Raw genomic sequence first — 19,635 nt, 5'->3', positions numbered from 1 at the left:
TAGGCCTTCTTGGCCGTCCGTCTACCTTTCTCCGTTGCCGATTGGTCGAACACGCCGTCATTCCGGCGGGGTCAACCGCTTGATTGGGCAGCGCCGGGGAGGTGGGGCGCTGCGCCGCGGCTGCGCGGGGGGACGCGGCGGGGAGGGACGGACCAGGAATTATTTTTATTTCTTTGTTTCCCGGGGAAAAAAAAATAAAATAAAAAAAAGCCCCTCGCGAGGGAACCCCCCGCGGGGGCGGATGGTGCTGCCGTGACCGGGCCGGGCCAGGGCAGCGCGGGGCCGGGGCGCACGGCGGGGCCGGGCCGGGCTGGGCCGGGCCGGAGGCGGCCGGGAGGATGAAGCGGCGGAGCGCGGACTGCAGCAAGCTGCGGCGGCCGCTCAAGCGGAACCGCATCACCGAGGGCATCTACGGCAGGTACCGAACGGCAGCCGGGGTGGTGGGGAGAGGGAGGGGGGACTACGCACCCCCGTCCCGGTCCCTGCGCACCCCCGTCCCCTCAGCGGCTCCCCGCTGCCCCGCCCCCCCCCCCCGCCCCTGTCAGCGGGGGGCCGCGCGCGACATGGCGCCCCGTGCCCCCTCAGGCGCTGCCCCGCCCCGCGGCCTGGTCGTGCCGCCGCTAGGCCGCACCGGCCCCTCCGTCACCCCCTCGCTCGCTCCCGGCTGCGGCCAGACGTCGGGGCCGGGGGAGAGCGCGGGGTGTGGGGGGAGCTGCTGGCCAAGGTCCTGTCGGCGCTGCCTGGAGGAAGAAGCGAGGAGCCGGTGGGAGCTTCCCCCCGGGCTCCGCACCGTGCGGTGGGGCCCTTCGCCGCCCTGTCTCCCGGGAGAGGTTTCCTGACCGGGTTCTCGTGGCTGGGCTTTTCCCCAGAGGTGTTAAACCTGGGAACCGCATGCTGCGGCACTTTGACAACGGCAGCGCGGTAGAGCAGGCTAGCATCTGGGCCGCTGGCTGTCGGCAGCCTCTCGCGTAAGGCTAACAAACTTGGTTTTCACGTGGTGGCAAAGGTACCTGTGCTGTGGCCTCTGCGGTGGAAGCACGTGAGAGCGATAGGTGTAGCAGCGAGGGATGCGAGCGAGAGCTTGTGTGGGTGATGCCTGGAGCAGGGATGGATGGCTTTGTGGTGAAAACACGGTGGGTATCCGACTCACCTCTGACCTATGAAATGAGAAAGGAAGCTGTAGTGAAATGAGATTCACGCTCTTAGGCATGGGATGTACCTCATCAGGGCCTTGGAATAAGGGTGTGCTTTCCAGGCGTTTACATGCAGAATGCACCAAAACACAGATTCCTTAGCATCTGCTCGTTGTGCATGTATTTTAATGACTACTTTAGAGCTGTGCCCTCCTAAGTATCTCTATACCAAATTTTATATAAAATACAATAATTATGTGTTTCTGAATAAAGAGGAGTTTGTTTTAGTAGAGGCTGGAAAGTTAGCTTTTGAAAGTTACAGTAAGCATAATCTCCCATTCCTCTTTCTAGTTCAGTTGAGGTTTATATATGCAGTGGCTGGAAACTTGAGCAAACTCATACAATGCAGATTTTAGCTTTGCATAAGGAAAACAGTTGATAGTGAGCTCTGACTGTAATAAATTTGTCTCAATATACTGCTTATCTCAGTTGTAGTGAATCTCTACGTGACACTAGATAGCAGCTTGTTGCTTTGACTCCCAGCTTTTGAGAAAACGCTGCTTGGAATGTTAAAGAAAACACATCTATTGCTTAGAAGTTAATATTTAAGATGAGTAGTCTTAGGAAAATAATTCAAATGTAAGCCATTCCTTATATCATTACTTAGTTTTCAAAAGTAATTCAAAATCACATACTCTCCATTACCTTTGGGGTGACTGGCTGGAAAGAAGGGGTGAGAGAAGGAGGGAAAACCAGAAAAAGATGAGAAGAACACCAGCTGATAAGTTTGTTCAGCATTTAGAGCTGTTAAAGTTGCATGAACAGCTAAAAGAGACATCTGGCTGCTTCTACTAACTTCTCCTGGAATGCTTTAGTTCAGAAATAGGATTTTTAGCCTTTGTTTCACGTGGCATTTTGATAAACAGAAGAAGTCAGTGACTTCACAGTATTGTCCCACAGAAAGAAAAGAGAAACTAGTGTGAAGGCTTGCCTCTTTGGAAATCTAACCAGAGAGAGGTACTTTTACATGGATTGTGGCTCTTTCTCTTGTTTCTTTTGCTCTCCTTTCTTCTCCTTTCTTTTTTTCTCTCTTTCTTTCCCCCCATAATTCAGAGAGATTACATACAGGTAGCTTCTCATATAACTATAGATTTCTAAATTCTTGTAATTACTAGAGTTATTTACTCAACTTACCTTAATTGTCACTGTCAGCTTACACAAACCCAGTAAATACTGTTATCAGTAGGTAGCATCACAGCGTTGTAAGCAAAGCAGCTAGGCTGAACAAACAGCATGATGGAGATACTTAACTCTTGTAGGATTTTTGTTTGCTTTTTAAATTAAGACCAATCTTCCCACCCTTATTCCCTCTCCAATCTTTCAGTGCAGAGCTAGGCACAGCTCTCGGTGATAGACCCATGTAGGTGTAGTTGAGAGCTGCAAAGGTAGAGTTTTGGAGCAGGTGAAGCAGTGAAAGAATTGTCCTGCAGTAAAACTCTGGTGGCAGGGCTCACTACATGTGTAAATCTGAAGCAGATTGTAAGAAGTGATAGGAAAATAACTTCTAGTCACAGAACAGAGTTGGAAATGTAAAATCCTGGGTTGCATTGGAAAATGTGAATATCCTGTCTCCCTGAATGTTAATTTTTTTGGCCAACTTCTGCAGTATCCTTTTTAACAAGTTTATCTAAAAGTTCATGACACTTCTTATTTGAAAATTTACAGCTGTAGCTCTTTAAAGTACTTTCCCCAACATTCACTACCTAAATTAAATGGACTGTTTGGCCTCAGCCCTTTATAAACACTTCCAAAGCTATTCTTGACCAATCTTCCCCACTGCCCCTTCCCCACCAAATTTTCAACAGCCACCCTCCCTATTCTTTAGACTACTTTTTCCTTTCTGCTGTTTTTCATTCCTTCTGCTTTCTGCCTTTTTTACCCCTTTTTTTTCCCTTTCAGTTTAGTTTTACTCCCCATTTACACTCTAAGGTACTCGAGGCTGCATCCACCAAGTGCTGTGTAACATGGCATGCCAGCACTGCCATTAGCAGCTTTGCTTTGTGTGCTGCAACTGAAGCCTTGGATGCCAGTGGTGCAGTGTCACAGCTTCAAGGGAATATTGCTACCCGTACTCTGAAAAACCTGATGAATCCCGATCTAATATTATGTGCAAGCACGATAAAGACTTGTGATATCTAGAAGTATTGAAAGAACACTATTATAATTAAAACATAACTCTGCTTTCAATAGTTCTCCAACAAACTAATGGTAGAAATCGTGAGAGCTCTTGTTATTGTGTATGTTCAAAACTTTGCCTTTTCACTTTTTAACCTATCCGTTGCCATTGTTTTACTATGTGTGAGTGATTAACATCTTATACCTTTGACACTGTGCATGCATTGAAACCTTAATTGTTAATTAAAGTATTCATTGTAGCTTGTCATCAGTTAAGCAATTAAAGTTTACTTGTTACTGCTTGTTTCTAAGTCTTCCCAGTCCTCATCCTCGATCTATTTAAAATCCTTCAGCTTTATTGCTGATACTGCTTGTTTTGGCTCTACTGAGTCATATTGGCACTTGCTACCAATTTTGTAGCCGGTTAAGTTTTGAGATGAATTCCACATGTTATTGGCTTAACCTCCACATCAGCTGTCTTATGCTAAGTATCATGGCTTTTCTGACAATAGTCCTTAAACACTGCACGTTCCTTTAGTATTAGGATTTTTTTTTTAGCCCTATATATATATTGCCCTTTATCACAGGCGGTACCTGGGCTGGCAGCCAAGTGAATGCCTGGGAGGATGTGGATGTGTCTGTAATCGCCAAGTGGTTACGGAGATGCCTGCTGATGGCATACAGGCAGTCTGTGCCCCGGGCATCGTACTGGGCAGCGTTTCTTGATATCATGATCCCTTTGCTGAGATACTCCTGTGGTTCTGTATGCTGCCTAACTTCTGTTATGTCTTATTTCCAGGGACTTGATTTTTGTCTCTGCTGACAGCCAAATAAACTGTTCATTACTAACTCCAGGAATATGGCCCTTTTTTAGGCTTTTTCTTTTCTTTTTTTTTTTTTTTTTTTACTTTCTTCAAGATCCATAATGATTCTTCCTACTGATTTATTCTGGCACTTTTTTTATAAGCTTCCTATACAGAGGAAAACATTTTTTTCTCAACCTGCCCTGGAGGTCTGTAACAAACCAGCAGTGCTACCTTTTATGACTTAAATTCAGGTCTCAAATCTAATTTAGCTTACATTTAAATGTGTTCTACTGTGTCAACCCCAATGCTACAAGTAATATTGCTTCCCTCTGCCAGTGACTTTCATTCCCTGCACACTGCAGTTCCTCTAGCTTTATTTTATGTGTTCTGTACTGGGCTGTTTTCAGCAGAGTTAGCACAGTGGTCTAACAGTTTCTCTTGTTTTGGTACTACAAAACTGATTGCTGATTATAGATTGCTGAACCACAAGCATAGTACACTTGCTTCCAGAATTACTGTAAGAATTTTTCTATTTTGTCTTCCTTTACTTGCATTTCCATAGTTCAGTGACTGATATATTCTATGCCGTATCAAGACACCGAAGAGTAGTCAGGGAGGTTTCCTGGCATTCTTTGTTTCTTTTCCTTTTCAAAAATTTAGTTGGCAAGTATTTCACATAACAGTTTCCAATGTGCATACCACATCCCAGTGGTCATGTTTTCTGTCTTGCATACTTGCTGTGCTTGTTCTGTACTACTTTTTTTGCCCACTAGTGATACTCTTACATATATGTGTATTTTCTGTGTGTGTTTACATATATGAAGTTTTTAATTTTAAAATCACTGGTGATATTCAGTCAGCATCCCCAATGTTCTGTCTGGCATTGGATGGGTAACCTTGAGGTGGTGGTTGTTGACTCTTTGGTAATTTCACATGCATGCTAAACTTCACCTTTCTAAAGCCTTCCTCTGCATTTAGTGCCCTGCCAGCCTCAGGATGTGTTCCACTCCATTGTCTTGTGTGAGTCAGGCTGCAGAATGAAACATGCCATCAATTCTGCTAAGACTCACTTTCCAGCCTTTGGAACTTGCTGATAGTAGTGGAACAGAATAGAGGCTTAATTTGCTACCGGGTTGGATTTGGGGTGTGTAATTGGTTTTGGTTTTTTTCTAGAGATTTTCTTGAACGTTTTTACCTTACAGCAAGTACAATATCTGTTTCCATGGGGTAGTAAAAAGAGAACAAAGAACAAAAGGAGGAAAGAAAAAAAAAAAGGAAATGGCATCTGGCACTTGGAGGGGGGGAGGAAGAATAGGGAGGAAAATTATTTGTTTGAAAATTCAAAAGGGGAGCACAGCCACTGTTGGGTCATGAATAAATCTTTATGTCCAGTATACATTAGCAATCAAATGACCTTTCACAGAATTTGCAGCACTGTAATCACTGCTCCTTCCAGTTCGGTACCCTGCTCTTCTCGTGAATGTGTCCATCCTTCCCCCTCATCTTGTATTACCTTACAAGACTAGACACCATATGCTAGTTTTATAGGGAAAGCCCTGTCCTTCTTAAACCTTTAGCAGATCACTGAAGTCAGATTTTTTTGACATGTGTCAGAAAATTGGATAACCCAGATTTTAGGTATTTATCTGCAACAATCTTCCCCCGTATTGAGAACAAACTCACAATTATAATTGGCATCATGGAATACATTTGAGCCTTTCTAATATAAGGGCTAGGGAGGTTAAAAGCACTTCTGCCTAGTGAATATTACCTCAAAGTGAGGATTCTGATGCAGCAGCTATCAAAACTGGAGAAATGTGTGGATGTGCCCAGAAAGATCAATGACTATCAGAGGTTCACGGGCATCAAATGGCTGTGCCGGATTCCGAAGGAGTGCTGGCTGGCTGGGTGGTAGGATGAGCATGTTGGAGGGGAGGCGCAGTGGGGACAGAGACTAGATAACAATAGAAACGCACTGAAGGGAAGAACAGTGTCTGGAAGGAATCAAGGGATTGAAGAGCAAAGACGAAGTAAAAGCGGCTAGTACAAAGCAGCGAAAGGGAGGAGGGCTATTGCTAAATTTTGTTAGTTGTTTCATTCATGTGATCTTATTTGAACGGTCTTTAGAATGAAACAAAACAGCAGAAGAGCGATTAGCCTGTCCAAACGAGAGGTCCGTTAGCCTGTTTTTCTTTGGGGTTTAATTCTTGCTGGACATTTTTTTAGCTATCGCGAATTTAAGTGTTCACTGACGAGTCTGTTCGCTAAGCACTTGTAAATTAACTGATGAACTGTGTGCTTGCCAGGAACAGCAGATCTCGGTGTGCAGCATACCTTTATGGAAGAAGGAAGGCCAAGATTTGTGTTCCTTTCTTCCTCCTACAGAGACTCATTGCCATCTGCAGAATACAGCATGTGGCACAGACGCCCGAGCTGGTTGTAACCCAGCTGTGTATGTAACTGTGGCAGCGTGGAAGCTCAGCACAGTTTGTAAAACTGGCCCGTTTCGAGGAGGGAGCTGATGTCTTTAGGCTGCTGCCAATATCGATCTTTTTAAAGCTGGGGTGGAGCGTTTAGTTATTGACTGCAGTGTCTGACTCTGCAGTCCTGCATGCTTTAATGGAGGGAGGGAGAAGGGGGTCCTGATGTAAAAACAAACAAACAAAAAAAAAACCTCCCCCACAATTGATGGAGTATAATACCTTTAAAATGTTTTCTCTGTGTGTGTATGGATGTGGACTCATGCAGTTGAATACCTATGTAGAATATATTACACAACAGTGAACTTTATTGCTGAGGCCAACATAAGTGAATGAAGTTTTTTATAAAAGGAACTAACTTTCTTGTGTCTTAGTCTTGTACTCATTAAATTCTTAATTGCTTTTGAATCCTTCAGATGAGTAGTAGGCTCTTTAATATTGTTGGGAAAACCTTATTACAAAAGTTGTATTGTTACAATTCCACTTTAAAAGGTGGTAAATGTCACAGTGGCCTTCAGATTGATATGAATTTCATATTAGAAATCACTTTAATGGCTGTATTACAGAACTCTTATTCAGCAAATGCTTTAACTTAGAGTGGCACTTAACAGTGGAAAAGCATTAGTTCTGATAACCCTATTTTGCTAGGAAAAATGTAGTCTCTTTATGGATTTCAGTGGCAGAAAAATAAACAATAACCATAACTTTAACACAGGGAAAAGTGCTTGCACAACACAATTGCTTTGCCAGCTAAACAGACAGAATAATGATTGCCTGGGTGTGATGCCTTTATATATTTTTTCAAATCTTAAGAGCTGCACGCATATGAGTCAACAGCATGGTCAAAACGAACACAGTGGTGACTGTGTACCCAAATGTCTGTCACCTTTTATGTCTACCTATTCTCTGAATGCAGCTGCTTTTCACATATTTCTGTTGAAGATTTAAACTTTGAAAGAGAACAGCAGCATATGCAACCATAATCTGCTGGGAGAAATCTGTCCATTTCAGGTTTTTTGGTGGGTTTTGTTGTGGATTTTTTTTAATACTTATGCTGTAGTTTCTTTCTTCTCCAAGAGCAGTTTTTGACTGAGTGGCTATGGATGGATCTGTAAAAACTGAAAAAAGCAGTACCTTAACTTTTCCAAGTATGTGTCATTAATTTTGTTGCCATTAAATTAAAGTGCTTCCTGTAGCCTCTTTATTTGCAATTTTTTTTAGTCCCATTATGTTAAACTCCAGATACAGAATATTCAAAAAGGTGGGGGCGGGGGGGGAGGGGTGGATTAAATGTAGAAATAGTTGCTTATTTGTGTCACACTTCAAAAATGTATTTTCTGTGAAGTCTTTCTTTAGTTTGTGCTGATTTAAGGCATATACTCATGTGAGTACATTTGAGAGCTTTTACCTAAGGAGTTCCACTGAAGCAATTCCTTTCAGGGGGTCTAGTCACAATGAAAACCTTGGCATTGGACTTCTAGGGGAGAGCCTGATAACATCGAGTGGATGAGAACAGCTAAGCAAAAACTCTTCCATTGGGGGAAGCCTTAGGACCAGGACAGTTGATAAGGGTGACTTTCAGATACATGCAATTAATCTTTGATTCACAAGAAATCAAAATGTTTTCCCAATCGTGTGGTTTGGAAGCTGACCTCGTGTGACAAGTAATGTAAGTGAGAATTGGATGAGTAGTTCAGTTGCTTCTAAACCTATGCTGGTACAGAAGGTTTTTCATAGAAGTTTTTTATTTTGTATCTTGTCTGAAGCTCCAAACAACTTCCTGAAAAAGCCACATGTCCACCAGCAGCACAGAAACTTGACCCTACCCTGGCCCTGTGCATGCACACTCTTGGCAACTTATCAGTAAACATTCCAGGGCAAAATTCTCCTGGAGGAGAAAAAATAAGTTACTACAAGGAAAACCTGCCCTTGATTTAAAAAAATAAAAATATGTATTTAAAACCCCACCTTTGTCGTAAGCCAATACAGTGCAACAAGGCAGTCGCATTTTGGGGAACTGGAGTAACATAGTAGACCTCTGGGTGCTGGGTTTTGGGGGAAAAGGGTTTTTGCTCCCTCCTTTTTAGCAGAATGGATTGGGCTGATCCCTCAAGTGCTCCTGTCTTAGGTATGATCTCAAAATATTTTGAGCTCTATAGCCAAGAAGGGTCATCAATGGTTCAAAATGCAGGACTAAGAATAAGAGAATGAGGCTTTGAAATAATTGAAAAAATAGAAGTGAGACTGTCTGGTCTCAAGTCTCATGTGCCTCCATTTTTCTGGTTTGTTTTGTTTTTTAAATGGCTGCATTTACTTTAATGTGGATGTTTTCAAATACAACTCTGACAACTCAGTATCAAAACAGTCTTCCTAATTGCTATAGTTATAGGCTTAAAATATATCTCAATTTATTGGTGTTGCAGTTTGTGTTAAATGTGGAAAATGAGTGAACATCTGCAGTCTGTTGAGGAAAGGGAACACAGAAATTTCTGAGCTTCAAGTACAAGAGTGCAAACTAGAAGAGAAGCATTTCAGCTGTGACAGCGTACCTGTTGGCAAGACTTCACTTTGTAAAAATACGCTGCAAAGCTAAAGGGAGATTGTCGCTGAATGTCTTGTAAGAGCAGCGAGCCTTCTGTTTCTATGCTACTTTAAAAACAAATGCAGTTGAATATAATTAACTTCATTAGACCTGGCCTGATTTTAATGTAATAATAAAACTACCTATTTTGTAAAATGATTTGGGATGAAGTTTTCTTACCTGTATTATAGTTGTTTATAGTTTCTATTCCTGAACTTTTAATTTAAAAAAAAAAGTCAGTCTCTCTTTTGGAAATACTGACCTGAAATTATCTTTTTTCTTTTTTTCTTCTTTTTTTTCTTTTTTTCTTTTTCAGTACTTTTCTGTATCTGAAGTTCCTGGTAGTGTGGGCCCTAGTACTGTTGGCAGATTTTGTCCTGGAGTTCAGATTTGAGTATCTGTGGCCGTTCTGGCTCTTCATCAGGAGTGTTTATGACTCCTTCAGATACCAGGGTTTGGTAAGTATAACACAGAATTACTGTCCTTTTGTAGGGAAATTCTGCAGTGTTTCAGGGTATCCATGTTATCCAGCTAACTTAGTGGCACCGATGATCATTTTCACAAGAGGAGGAATTTTCAAGTGACTGGGTGACCTGGCCTCAAGTCTCTTCTCTCTGCCTATTTAATCTGTGGCAAGTGGAAGAGAAATATATAGCTATCAAATTTTCACCATAGGAAAATATTGTTTGAATTCCTGAGGGTAGTGAATTGGTTTAGATCCCTGTATAACAGGGTTTTCTTTAAAATAAAACAGAAGCCCTTGCCTGTTTAGGTATTTACTACTATTTCAGAGAGTAAATGACACTGCTGGGTTGTTTTGTTGTTTTGGTTTGGTTTCTTTCCAGAAGGAGAGTATAGTAATGATAATACTATATCAACAGTGTAAATGAAAGTCTTCAGACAAAATAATAAGTAATAAATGTAGCTGTGTGGAGACTTGGAAGAGTGGATGGGCACAAATTGTCAAGTTACACCCATTCTCTCTCAATTGGCTAAGTTTCTACTTTCACTGGCTAGACTGCTCCATTTCTGTGCCCTGATTATAAACAACCCTAGTGTTTCTATGTTGAAATCATTAATAAACAAACTGGTAGTATTTGCTGGAATAAACAAAAACACTCTTCTTTCCCCCCCCTCCTTTCTTTTAGGCCTTTTCAGTATTTTTTGTTTGTGTAGCATTCACATCAAATATAATCTGTCTGCTCTTCATACCAATACAATGGCTGTTTTTTGCTGCCAGCACGTATGTTTGGGTACAGTATGTCTGGCACACAGGTAGGTCACTATTCTTTATTTATAACTTACTGATTTGAATATATATCTTACACCTTTTAGTAACATGCAGAAACCCTCTTCTGTTTGTTACTGCATCTGTTTTACTGCACTTTTGTTCTATTTAAAAAAATGTTCTTCTGCTGTCGTTAGTACGCTGATTTGCACTTGATAAATGTCTGGGTGCATCTTGTAGTAATCATTAATGTTTGACCAATGGAACTGAAGGTTTATAAAAAGGAATTCCAGAACAGTAAAATCATAATTTAAATTTGTGTTAGTCAAATCTTTGTGTCAACTGGATTCAGTTTCTGAGCAAAAAGGCTGGTAATACCAGTGGCTACCCCAACAGTTTGACACGTATATGGAGAAATCTCCCCACCAGCCCCATTTTTATTTTTTTAATCCTTAGTTGTTTGGGTTTGTGGTGAGTTTGGGGGTTGTTGGTTTTTTGGTTTTTTTTAATAAATCCTTGGGTTCTGGGGTTTTGGGGCACCAGTTGGATTGAGGGAAAGTGACTTAATTTGCTTGAGCACGAATACTTGACATGGGTTACATATATGTCTTTCCCTCAAAAAAAAATTAGGAATAAAATTTGATTTTTATTTTTTGAGGTAAATTTTCTCTACCTAAGTCCTTTGGATTTGGGGCTTTTGTAATACTTCATGTTAGACTTGCCGTCAGATCACAAGAAATTGCATGGATCATTTCTCTGCTTACTGGTGAAAGCAGTCATCTTTCTGACAAGTTAGTCATTTATAATAATGACAATGTGGGAGCTAATGGAAGATACTGTGAACCAGTTGCTGCCCAATTTAAAATAAGTAAAAAATCTGGAGTTATTTTTAGGATTGTATTAAGATGTTAAAGTGTTATCTGAAGTTGTTCTCAGAGTTGATGTTTAGAAACTCAAAAGGAAAAACCTGATGAGCCAGTTTTAACTGGCTATCAAGCTTGTTTAATATTTTAATTCACTGCAGCCTTAGGGATTCTTCTTTTTAAATGTTCATCTAAGTTGATGGGAACTTGCTTTTTTAATTTTTTAGGAAGTTATGATCTTTTTAGGTGGTATGTCTACCTAGCTGAAATGTTGAGTCCCTTTAAGCTGACAGTTTCTGCTATAGGTTTCTCATTTATGCAAAGTGCAGCTATTCAAGAGAGACCAAAGCAGAGACCACAGTAGATAACATCAGGGCCTCAGACTAATGCTCTTTCTAGTTTCAAATTTGAGACTTGTTTCCAAACCAGCACACAATATGTTGATGTCAGTATGTAACCAAGAACGTTGTTTGTTTTTATGAAGCTTGTGGCATGTAACTGCAAATTGATTTGTGGAAATTTACAGTGGCTATATTGCAAGCAACAGTGGTGTTTGCCATTGGCCAAGAGGTTTAAGACCTTAGTTTTGCTTGGCTACTATTTTACGTTCTTGCCAGTAGTGCTGGAGAGAGAAACCAATACCGCGTCCTCAATGTTCCCCTGGTGTGGAGTTTTCAGTCGCAGAGTGTTGTCTGCATTACTGTATATGGAGTAACCAGTACTGTGCTTACTCACTCCTGTTTTCTCAGCTGATTTGCTCACTGCTGCTACTAAGATATACCTAACTTGGAGTGAAAAAGTAGTCCAAGCTTACCACTTCTGACTCAAAGATCATAAGCTGTAACATTACCTCATCTTCTGCAGTTTCTTCCATTTGTGTTCCTTTTCTATATAGGGTTTTGTGCCAAGCTATTTCATTAGCTGTGCATCTGTTATTTTTCACTGATGCCTTATACAAGTAATAAAGCAAGATAAGGAGACAAAAGTTTAGAGTTGGTTTAAAATAAAGATATCCTAGATACTTTATTCTGAAAAAAACCTCTTACAATTCCCTGTATGTCTGTCTGAAAATTTCCCTTGACTTTTGGAATGTTTTAAAAATAACTTTAAAATATTTGCTGCTTGTACTATATTACTAAAGTGTTTCTCTTTTTCTCTTCTCTCAATAGAGAGGGGTGTGTGCTTACCAACAGTATCACTGTGGATACTTTTTGTTTATATTGAAGCAGCCATTAGATTTAAAGATTTAAAAAACTTCCATGTAGACCTTTGTCGTCCATTTGCAGCACACTGGTAAGTGGGGTTTTTTCTCCTTTTCTTATTAACCTTTATTTCACCAGGGAAATTAATATTCAGGGCTTTTTGTTTTGGTTCATGGCTTGGCTGTTTGGTTTTCCCCTCGCACATCAGTCATTAAATATTCCACACGAAATACATGCTAAACATTAACCAAGTGCAACCTTTCTGAAGATGCAGTGCTTGTGAGCAGTAGGGAATTCTTAGCATGGATATTCCTAGCATTTCTTGAAAGTTCTTGTCATCAGTTTACAAATTTTGTATTTACATAATGAATAGATGGTAAAAGTAGCAAAAAAACCCCAGTTTCACTACTAATTTATGTATCCCGTTATGAAAACTTTTCTTTTTTTCTCTCTCTGTAACAAAGCACTCCTCTTTTTCCCCTCAAACAAGAAGGGTTGTCATGAGCGTCTGATTTCGTGATTCACCAGAGGAAGTAAATAAGCTTCAGGTTGAAAACCATGACAGAAAATAAAAACCAAACACTACTTGTTACACCACTACTTTGGAAGTGATAAGAGTGACTTCAGGCAAAAGACATAACTGCAGAGTATCCATATCTGGAAGAAATGCGCTTTTATTCAGCAAGTTTTTAGCGTAGTATGCATTGATCAGGCTACATTTAAAATGTGTCCTGTTTTTCCTGGAGTCATTTGGTCCAGTTCCCTGTGATACAGTCTCCAATGAATTAGACATCTGTCATTTTAATTTATATTGTCTACATTGTGCAATAAATCCCTTAAACACTAATTAAATGCTATAATAGGTTACAAAAGCACTTTAGAAGCTGTGAAGAAAGGTCTTTCTGCTGCTGAATTGGATGCAAACATTTTAGCTTGTCATCAGAGTTTTAGAAGGGTAGCTACAGCTGGCTTTGCACAGTATTACAAAAGCAGCATTGGCAGACATAATGTCAGATGCATATGCAAATGATTCTTGAGTTCTGGCAGCTTACTTAGGAATGCAATTTACAGAGTGCTATTACTGAGCAAAGAATGAGAAGATTTTAATGGTTAATAGTCACCTGCATCTGAGTTTTCCCCTGATCTGGGACACCTTCAGTGTTTAAAATGCAACTTCACTGTGCTTTATTAAAATACTTGTCAAAGATACATTTATTTTTATACAGGGATGTCTGCTCATTGATTGAGTATTCTTGTTAATAAATACACTAGCGTGATTTGATAGCATTCTGTATTGGTGCAGTTGTCACGGGCTAATAAGAATACCTAAATTCTGCATGGTGCTGATATGCAAAAAATAATTCCAAAGTTCTGTTATGCTTCTGTCATCCTCGTCAACAAACAGAACAGCGGAGTCTGGCTGGAAGTGAAATTCTTCATATCTTATCTGTCAGTAAGCTAAGTGGAAGAACTAAGTTTAGAGATTAGATATTTTTTGCTTACAGCTTCAAGGTCAGTCTCCTAAACAGGGCGTTTCCAAAGGCTGTTTGTTGCCCACAAAATATGTCTGAATTATGGCTGTCCTCAACAGAGGCAGGTGGTTACTGAGGCTTCACCTCCAGGGTCGCTTCTAGCTGTACCAAGTGTGGGTGATGGCACTTTGGCTCACAGCCTCGGTCCCCCCGGAATGCAGTAGCCCCAAAGTTGTGTGTTCCAGTGGCTTCTCCAGCTCTTGTTTCTCAGCCTGTGCTGCGGTGAGAAGGTATCACAGGGCCCGTTGCAGAGGCGGTATTTTGCAGAACCGTTGTTTTGTCTCAGCTTTAGAGTGGTGGAAAAGGGATCTGCTCTCAGTTTCTGAGTGGGAAAGGATGGGGCTAAGGATCAGTTTCTCCTTTCACTGATCTGGATGAATGTTGTTAACACATCTCCCAGTTCAAAGTCTTACATGGCCTTCAGGAGCAAAACTTGGGAACTTCTGCTGTATTTGGCTGTTACCCCTTAAAAGATGCATAATTCCTAGGCTGGTGCTTGTCTAAAAGCTGTCTTTGCTATGTGTAGTGCAATTGCATTGTTGTAATCCTTTAATCTATGCTACAGTTAATTGCTGTCTGTAATGAACTGTAATTTTATCTTGATAAAGAGGTGCCTACATTTTTGAATTGTAGCTTTATTGTAAAAAAGTTTCATATATAATTTTCTATGAAAAGTTGTAATCCAGATGTATTCACAGCTATATAATTTATTACAATTTATTAATTTGCTATTATGGTTACATTTTTAATAATAACTTTGCTTTTTTTTTTTTCTTAGTATTGGCTACCCTGTTGTGACTTTGGGCTTTGGCTTTAAAAGTTACGTCAGCTACAAAATGCGTTTAAGAAAACAAAAAGAAGTGCAGAAAGAGAATGAGTTCTACATGCAGCTTCTCCAGCAAGCTCTGCCTCCAGAACAGCAGATGCTACAAAGGCAAGAGAGGGAGGCAGAGGAAGGCAAGTTATACTTATTACTTGTTGTGTTTGCTGTTATTTGCTATTAGGAAGAAAAAAAGCCTACTAAGGAGGAGCTTTAGTCCATGTTGTTTTGATGAAATTACAGTGAACTTGGAAACAGAGGAGCCAGAAATAAAATTATTTTGGCAGTTGGTTAGTATGACAGTAGAAATGAATTATGTCCTCTCTGTTTACTTCTTTATTAGCAACTGCATCAACCTGGTCAGTCAGTGCTCTATGAAGCACTGGTATTTATTATTAAATCCCTTGGTTACTGTTTCCTGCCTGTAATGAAGAAAAAAAAGTCTTAAAATATCATGTGACTTCTGATTTTTCTTTTCTAAATAGACTCTAATAATGATTGTTTTCTGCAGAAATGATTGATGTGTATTTAATGATTTTTCTTTGTATGTCAGAGTATTGATTGATTTAATGAACTAAGTATTTTTTTTATTTTGGTATTGCAGCAGCCAAAGGATTATCTGATATGGATTCCTCAATACTTTTGCAGCACAATGGAGGCATTCCAGCCAATAAAAAACTATCTGCAACGTTACCAGAGCTAGAATATAGAGAAAAAGGGAAAGAAAAGGACAAGGATGCTAAGAAACACAACCTTGGAATAAATAACAATATTTTGCAACCTGTAGACTCTAAAATACAAGAAATTGAATATATGGAAAACCATATCAATAGTAAAAGATTAAATAATGATCTTGTAGGAAGTACAGAAAACCTCTTAAAAGAGGACTCATGCACTGCCTCATCCAAAAATTACAAAAATGTCAGCGGAGTTGTGAACTCCTCGCCTCGCAGTCACAGTGCAACTAATGGGAGCATCCCTTCCTCATCTACTAAAAATGAGAAAAAACAGAAGTGTGCTAGCAAGAGCCCAAGCACACATAAGGACTTAATGGAAAATTGTATTCCTAATAACCAGCTAAGCAAACCAGATGCACTGGTAAGGTAAGTTTGATCTGAGCATTGTGTAACAGCCTGTCTTATCCTCCCTTCGTTCCAGTACATCAGTTCTGGTTTATTTTTTTTCTTAGGAAAATGTAACTTACGATCCCATAAAGAAGACAGAATTGTCTAGTTACAGAATAAGATAACTCGGAACTGTGCCTTTTGGGTTTGGTCTTGGTTTTGTCTCTGGTCTGCTATGCAGCCTTGAGCAAATTGCTTCCTTTCTACCTCACTATATGATACTTACCTACCTCACAGGGGTGTTGTGAGGCATAATAAATAGCTTTGACAATCATTGGATAGAAGGCATGAGCGAAATGTGGAGAATCGTTATTACAGACCTCAGTGGATGTGTTCTTGACTAATTTTCCATGGGGTGAATTGTGCATCTCCAGGGAATTCAGTGGGATTTGGTGCCTGAACAGGGGGTTTGTCTTGATTTTTTGTTTGTTTGTTTTGGTTTTTCCCCTTGAAATGTTTGGCTTTTGTTTTAATCTTCAATTTACAAGTATAGATGCAAAGTATCAGGTGCTATGTAATTCCTTCAAGTGCTAAGTTCAGATTCCTGCTTGCATACCTGCTGCCTTATTGGTTTAAGCACAGGTCACAGGGATTGAATTTAGCTGCCTTGTAAACTATAAAGATTGAAAAAGTCGCATCTTTACATATGCTTATCTGAAGTTTAAATAAAGATGTATTTATGAAATGCAGCTAAGTACTTACAGTATATAAGTCTTGAGACAAACAGTGTTGTCATATGTTACCAAAACAAGTACTTGTAAGAAAGAGGTAGTGTGTAACTGTTCCAAATGGGGATGGAGATACATCTAGAACAAAACTGTTGCACAATTATGCATTTTCCTACCATTCCTGGCTTATGTGTCTCTCCTTTTCTCATGTGCTGAACACTCTTTGACCAATAAATCCTGGTTGGCTAACTTAATTGGCAGATCGGGGTTTGCTTTCCCTGCAGGTACCTTTTGGTAATTGGACTTTTGACTCTGGTCTGTCTCTGAGGATTTGTGCTATGTGAATACAATTACTTCAATGAAAATACTATTTTCTTCTCTGATAATCACTCTGCCACTGATTGGCATGCCTCTGCCAATTAAATATCCAGACTAATTGATACCTAATGTCTGTAGAGAACTTGTATGAAGCAAATAAGAAAACCAGCTAATCAATCTAATCTGTGAATCAAATTCAGCCAAGATTAACAGGATGCAGATGGCTCTGTCTTCAGCAAAGCTGCATCTAAATAAACATGTATATGACTGCTGTATTTGTATGTTGCCAGTTTCAGATGGGCATCTCTATATGATTTATTTGCTCACTGAAGAAGAGAACAGGTCAGTTCAGCTTTGTTGCATTTCAAAATGTGGTTCCTAAGCCCTGAGAAAAGAGAAGGGAAGCACTTTGTAGAATGACCTGCCAGACTAATCTTTGTCCCATGTAGCTATGACGAGGAATGAGATTTAAACCTCTTGTGTTTTAGATTTTAAATTACACATTGAAACTTTTATATGCTGTTCCTCAGATGTGATCTTAGACCAGGTGGTCATTGTAGTTGTCCAAAGGGGGTTTTCTAATGCAGAAGTGAGTATACAATAAACCAGACTGTGCCCTGACAGAATGCCAGCTCCTCTAATTCACTGAGAAGGGATGGTGTACACAGTTAGTGTACTCTGAAAGTGCCTTTGTGCAACGTAGCCTTACTCTGCCCTGAAAGTGAATCAAGCTACTTCACTCTTTTGTTTGTCAAGTGTTTCTGTGGGATGCGTGGGTGTGATGTGGCTGTTGTGCTACAAATTCAAGTAGCTGCTTATTGTGTACTGATTTCCCCATGCAGGCAAGCCAGGAGCACTTAAAACACCAACGTACTGTGTGTCGCTGCTCACAGTTTCTTACAAATGTAGATGACTGAAATCATTCATGAAATCTTGTTTCAGTTCAGATTGAGTATATAACTCCTACACCAACAGAAGCGTAAACTTACCTGACAAATTGGATGGGATGGAATGCACTTAAATTCAAAAATTCATGTTTATTTCTTTTAACATGTCAGTTATCCTGTCCCTGGAGTGTAAGGCATTTGTTCATCATCTTTTCCACTTGCAGTAGTATTACTCATTCTTGTTATTACACATTTAGTCTGCATCAGTGCTGTACCCTGAAAAGGGCTGTGTGAAGTCCTGCATTTGTGTCCGACTTTCAGATCAGATCTGCTCAGCTTCCAAATAAAGATGCTTTTTATAACTTCTTGTCCAGCAGACTCACAGCAGGATGTCAAAGCCAAGCTGCTTTCCTTTTGTGTTCACAAATGATTTCCCTGAGCTGACTAACCAGCATTAAATGTAAAGTATGCCTTATGACTGCTAGAGATTCAGGATTAGCAGGGGTTATTTGAGACAGTAAAGATTGAGGGGTTTTGAGAACAAGACAGTCTTGCATGCCTGTTAACTTTTTCTCTTAAACGCTTGATGTGTCGTATCTGAAAGGGTACTGTTAATTAATTTAAGTTTATATTTTATATCTACAATCTCACTCTTACTTGAAACAGTAGGTTTTTATTTTTGTTCTGTCTGGTAAACAGTTAGTGCGTGTATGTTTGGTTTTTCTGGAAAGGAAGTTGCTGATCCCCGTCTGTAGGTATTTCAGTGAATGTTGTTGTTGACATGAGAGCTAGAGCAGACAGATTCAAAAGGCTCTGGCCCTGCTGATCAGCCTTGAAAAGTAATCTCTTAGTGGGTTTTTTGTTCCTACAATTGAAACGAATATCTACGTCTGATGGATGCTTAAATCTGCTGTTTGTTTGTCGGGCATTTAATAATTGAATGTCTGATTTGAGCTGCTTATTTCCCTGAACTATGGCAATCGGGCCAATGGAGGGATGTGTTTGGTATCCAGCGGACAGTAACACTTGGGATCCCTTTACACTTAATATTGTTTGTTGGTGGGTACAGCGCAAATTCACTTCTTGTTACTGTTTCACTGTCATTTCTGAGATGCAGCAGGTTTTGTTCACGTTTTAGGGCCTTGATGTATGGAACGAGTCCAAGCTGTAATTGTTGCAGAATTATTTTTTTTGTTGTCTTGCGTAGTAATAATCATGTCCTGCCTCTAGTTATTTGCACCCTTAAAAAAAAAGAAAACCAACCAAAAAACACACACAAAAAGCTGGCAGTGCAGCTTGGCAAAACTGTTTGTATCCGTAGAGGTCTTGCCTTTGGCACATGAGGTGCTGAAACAAGCTGTCTTATGTACTAATTATTCTCAGAGATAACGATGACATCTTCTGGCAATTGGACTAAGAAAAATATTTGTGAAGCAAGAGCTGGTCTATCACATCTTATTTTGCTTTCCTAAAATTTGATGTTACCTGCAGAGGCAGACTTGAAGGTTTTAATGTAAATTTGTGTCCATTTGATGCTAATTATTGTACATCTTCTGTGGCACCGTTGATGTCCTAAGAGTGATTGCTGCTGCTTCCTGATCCCTCCTGCCTGAAACAGCATTAGTATACCAGAAGGCTTTCTGCTCTCAGCTGCAGTGCGGGAGGTGGTCAGTGTTTCATGAAATATGATGGGAGTGAAGGAAAGCTTAGAATAGAAGAGCAAAAGAATTGGGAAAGTAGATTAGAAATCTGGGAGATGCTCCTTCTAGCAGACGGTTTTCAAGCCACTGTCAACATAGTGCTTGGAGCGTTCAGAAA

The 19,635-nt window shown here is 40.1% G+C and overlaps 1 protein-coding gene across 1 annotated transcript in view; it reads left to right on the top strand.

Moving 5' to 3' along the window:
* Window positions 1-121: 121 nt before the first annotated feature.
* MACO1 (macoilin 1) overlaps window positions 122-19,635 on the top strand; it is a 30,463-nt gene continuing 10,949 nt past the window's right edge. Inside the window, exons 1-6 of the mRNA XM_054802396.1 lie at window positions 122-418; window positions 9,492-9,633; window positions 10,324-10,450; window positions 12,436-12,559; window positions 14,779-14,957; window positions 15,425-15,923. Of these exons, the coding sequence (XP_054658371.1) occupies window positions 339-418; window positions 9,492-9,633; window positions 10,324-10,450; window positions 12,436-12,559; window positions 14,779-14,957; window positions 15,425-15,923 (1,151 nt within the window). The 5' untranslated portion in view covers window positions 122-338. The remainder of the gene's footprint in view (window positions 419-9,491; window positions 9,634-10,323; window positions 10,451-12,435; window positions 12,560-14,778; window positions 14,958-15,424; window positions 15,924-19,635) is intronic.

The sequence above is a fragment of the Grus americana genome, chromosome 23, assembly GCF_028858705.1.
Source record: "Grus americana isolate bGruAme1 chromosome 23, bGruAme1.mat, whole genome shotgun sequence".
NCBI lineage: Eukaryota > Metazoa > Chordata > Aves > Gruiformes > Gruidae > Grus > Grus americana.
The sequence above is the reverse complement of the archived record's forward strand: the minus strand, read 5'-3'. Positions and strand labels throughout refer to the sequence as shown.